Source organism: Rhipicephalus sanguineus, chromosome 1, assembly GCF_013339695.2.
Source record: "Rhipicephalus sanguineus isolate Rsan-2018 chromosome 1, BIME_Rsan_1.4, whole genome shotgun sequence".
Taxonomy (NCBI): Eukaryota; Metazoa; Arthropoda; class Arachnida; order Ixodida; family Ixodidae; genus Rhipicephalus; species Rhipicephalus sanguineus.
Genome location: NC_051176.1, coordinates 218,772,111 through 218,774,448, shown reverse-complemented (window position 1 = coordinate 218,774,448; position 2,338 = coordinate 218,772,111). Strand labels below are relative to the sequence as shown.

The 2,338-nt window shown below is 47.8% G+C and overlaps 1 protein-coding gene across 1 annotated transcript; it reads right to left on the bottom strand.

Moving 5' to 3' along the window:
• Positions 1 to 452: 452 nt before the first annotated feature.
• LOC119372136 (alpha-(1,3)-fucosyltransferase C-like) lies at positions 453 to 1,878 on the bottom strand. Its single transcript, XM_037642598.2, has one exon. The coding sequence runs from the start codon at positions 1,858 to 1,860 to the stop codon at positions 622 to 624; it is 1,239 nt and encodes a 412-aa protein (XP_037498526.1). The 5' UTR covers positions 1,861 to 1,878; the 3' UTR covers positions 453 to 621.
• Positions 1,879 to 2,338: the final 460 nt, after the last annotated feature.

Genomic DNA, 2,338 nt, shown 5'->3' with positions numbered 1-2,338 from the left:
GAAAAAGAAAACAAAAGAAGAGGCACGCAGATTGCTTGTTTCCTCACTTTCTCAGTCTTTGCAAATAGAGGCTCCTCACGGCTGGCCGGCAGTACATACTAGGATAACTTATTTCACCGCAGATTCCTTGGGACTAACCGTAAATCACGCAAAAGCAATATTTGCTTGCCGCTGCAGCTACTGAGCATGCGCAAAGTATATCATTGCATCCATTAGGGTGTGCTGGTGGCAACAGCATGAGCTGTCTTGCTGATGTTGAAGCCTAAAAAGATCGAGATAGTACTGAAATGCTCCAATAGCTTTTGAAGGATTCAGCCAGTAAACGCAGGTATTAGAGAGTGGGCGCTGTCTACAGGTGCAGTGAACGATAGCGAAACTCAGTTTAACAGAGATTTCTGAAACTGGAGTGAAAACTTCCTATGTTGTGTAGAAGGGCAGAACAGAACAGCACCAAGCATTTGCAGGCATGTTTATTAAAAAAGAAAAGACGCGCAAAGCTGCTGTATAGTTGATAGCATACTGAAAAAAAAAGCGACGCTGACAGCATACACACGACACATTATATATGGTGACGCATGTAAATAAAAGCTATGTGCTATTTAGCTGTCTACAAAAACTGAGTTACAGGCCTCGCAATGAACTTGAGCGTTCGGTATAATCGTTAGTTTCCGTAGTGCTTGGACTGTAAGTCTGTGTAAAGGCAGGGCATGTCGCGCGGCCTAGCCACCAAGAAACGATATCGGTGTAGCTACTTTTTATCAGTTGAATCTGCAGCGCGCGACACAAGGCGTCCAGGTTGTTCGATGGCACTTTAACCTGGTAGTGACTTCGCCGCAAAAAGAAAGCAGAGTATAATTTAAGCAAACTGCGAACCTTGCCAAGACCACTGACGATGCCTTTCGCGTCCTTCATTCCTGTAGTATCAAGAAAGGAATGTGGCGGCAGTGACGTCCCAAAACTGGCCATACCAAAATATACCGGCACGATGGTATACTTAAGCGCGTCGTAAATCATTTCGGCGGGATGCTGGAAGCAGGGAGACGACTCCATTACGAAGATGAAGAAATAGGCCTCTTGGAAGATGCTCAAGCATTCGTCACGGGAACTGCAATATTCAGCGCCGCACTTGGGGATGAGGTCGACGTACATCTCGTCCAAGAGTTCTTTGACAAAGCGTTCGGTGCCACGCCAGCGACTGTTCTCGGGGCCTCTCGGATGCTCGAGTTCATCTTGCTCGCACTCGCTTATCAACCAAACGGCGTTTTTCGTTTTGTTGATATAGACACTGGGAAGATCATGCTGGGTATCCGTGACTGGTTCAGCTATTCTTGTCCAGATTCTGTAAGGGAGTACGATGTCTGCGTCCTGCCTGAAGCCCATGGTCCAGTTGAATGGTGGAGCCGTGCGTGGCAGGTATCGCGAAGCCGCTCCATCGGGAGAATCAGTCGCCCAGAAGACCCACGCTTGCCCTTGGTGCCGGTAAGTAGGAAAGTCGTCTGAACGAAAACTGTTGGCGTCAAATACGATGGCGTCGCTGTGGTAGACAAGGCCGCGGTCCTCTGTGACGTGGCAACCCTTGTCGAGGCTGTCGATATGGGACTCACTGTTGTTCAACGTCTCCGCGCCGTGTCGATGAAGCGAGGGCGACCAGAGCAGGATTCGGAGGCGAGAAGCTTGTCCGCATTCCTCGCGCTCCTTCCAGGGCAACCAGTGACTCTTGGGTAGTTGGCTGGACAATAGGATGACTAACCAGATGATACCCAAAGCGGTCACAGATGTGATGTGAAGGATCGGGTGACGTTGTGTCCAAGCATTGATCGCATCTCCAATTTCTTGCAGCTTTCTACGCAGGTGATACATGGTAAGTCGAAAACTGAAAAGACAAGAAATTAGGTGCTTGGTGGGATGGTGTGGTTAGAAAGCAACAGCTCCCCGTCAAGGTATTAAACTTGAAGTCGTGCATTTGAAAAGCGCGAACCAGAAGCTTACCAAAAAAACACTCAGAATGCGCACAGGCGTTGCGCGTGTGTTATATGTGCATTTTTGTCTGCGTCTATTCCGCGCTTTTTAAACGTATTGATGTGTTATAAATGTACTCAAACATTCGCTCCCCTGAACTGTAATAGTTTGGCCCGCCCTGTAGACTCTTCTTAGTGTGTGCAAGCGAAAATAACAAAACATCCAGAAAACGCTGGACTTTATGGCTGCAGTATAAATATACGCATGTATACGACAAATTGCGTGGTCCGTGGGCTGAAGTAATAGACGTTAGCTTTCAGAAACCAAGTTCAGGGTGTAATAATGGGTTGCGAACCTGAAACCACAAAACCTTAGCTGG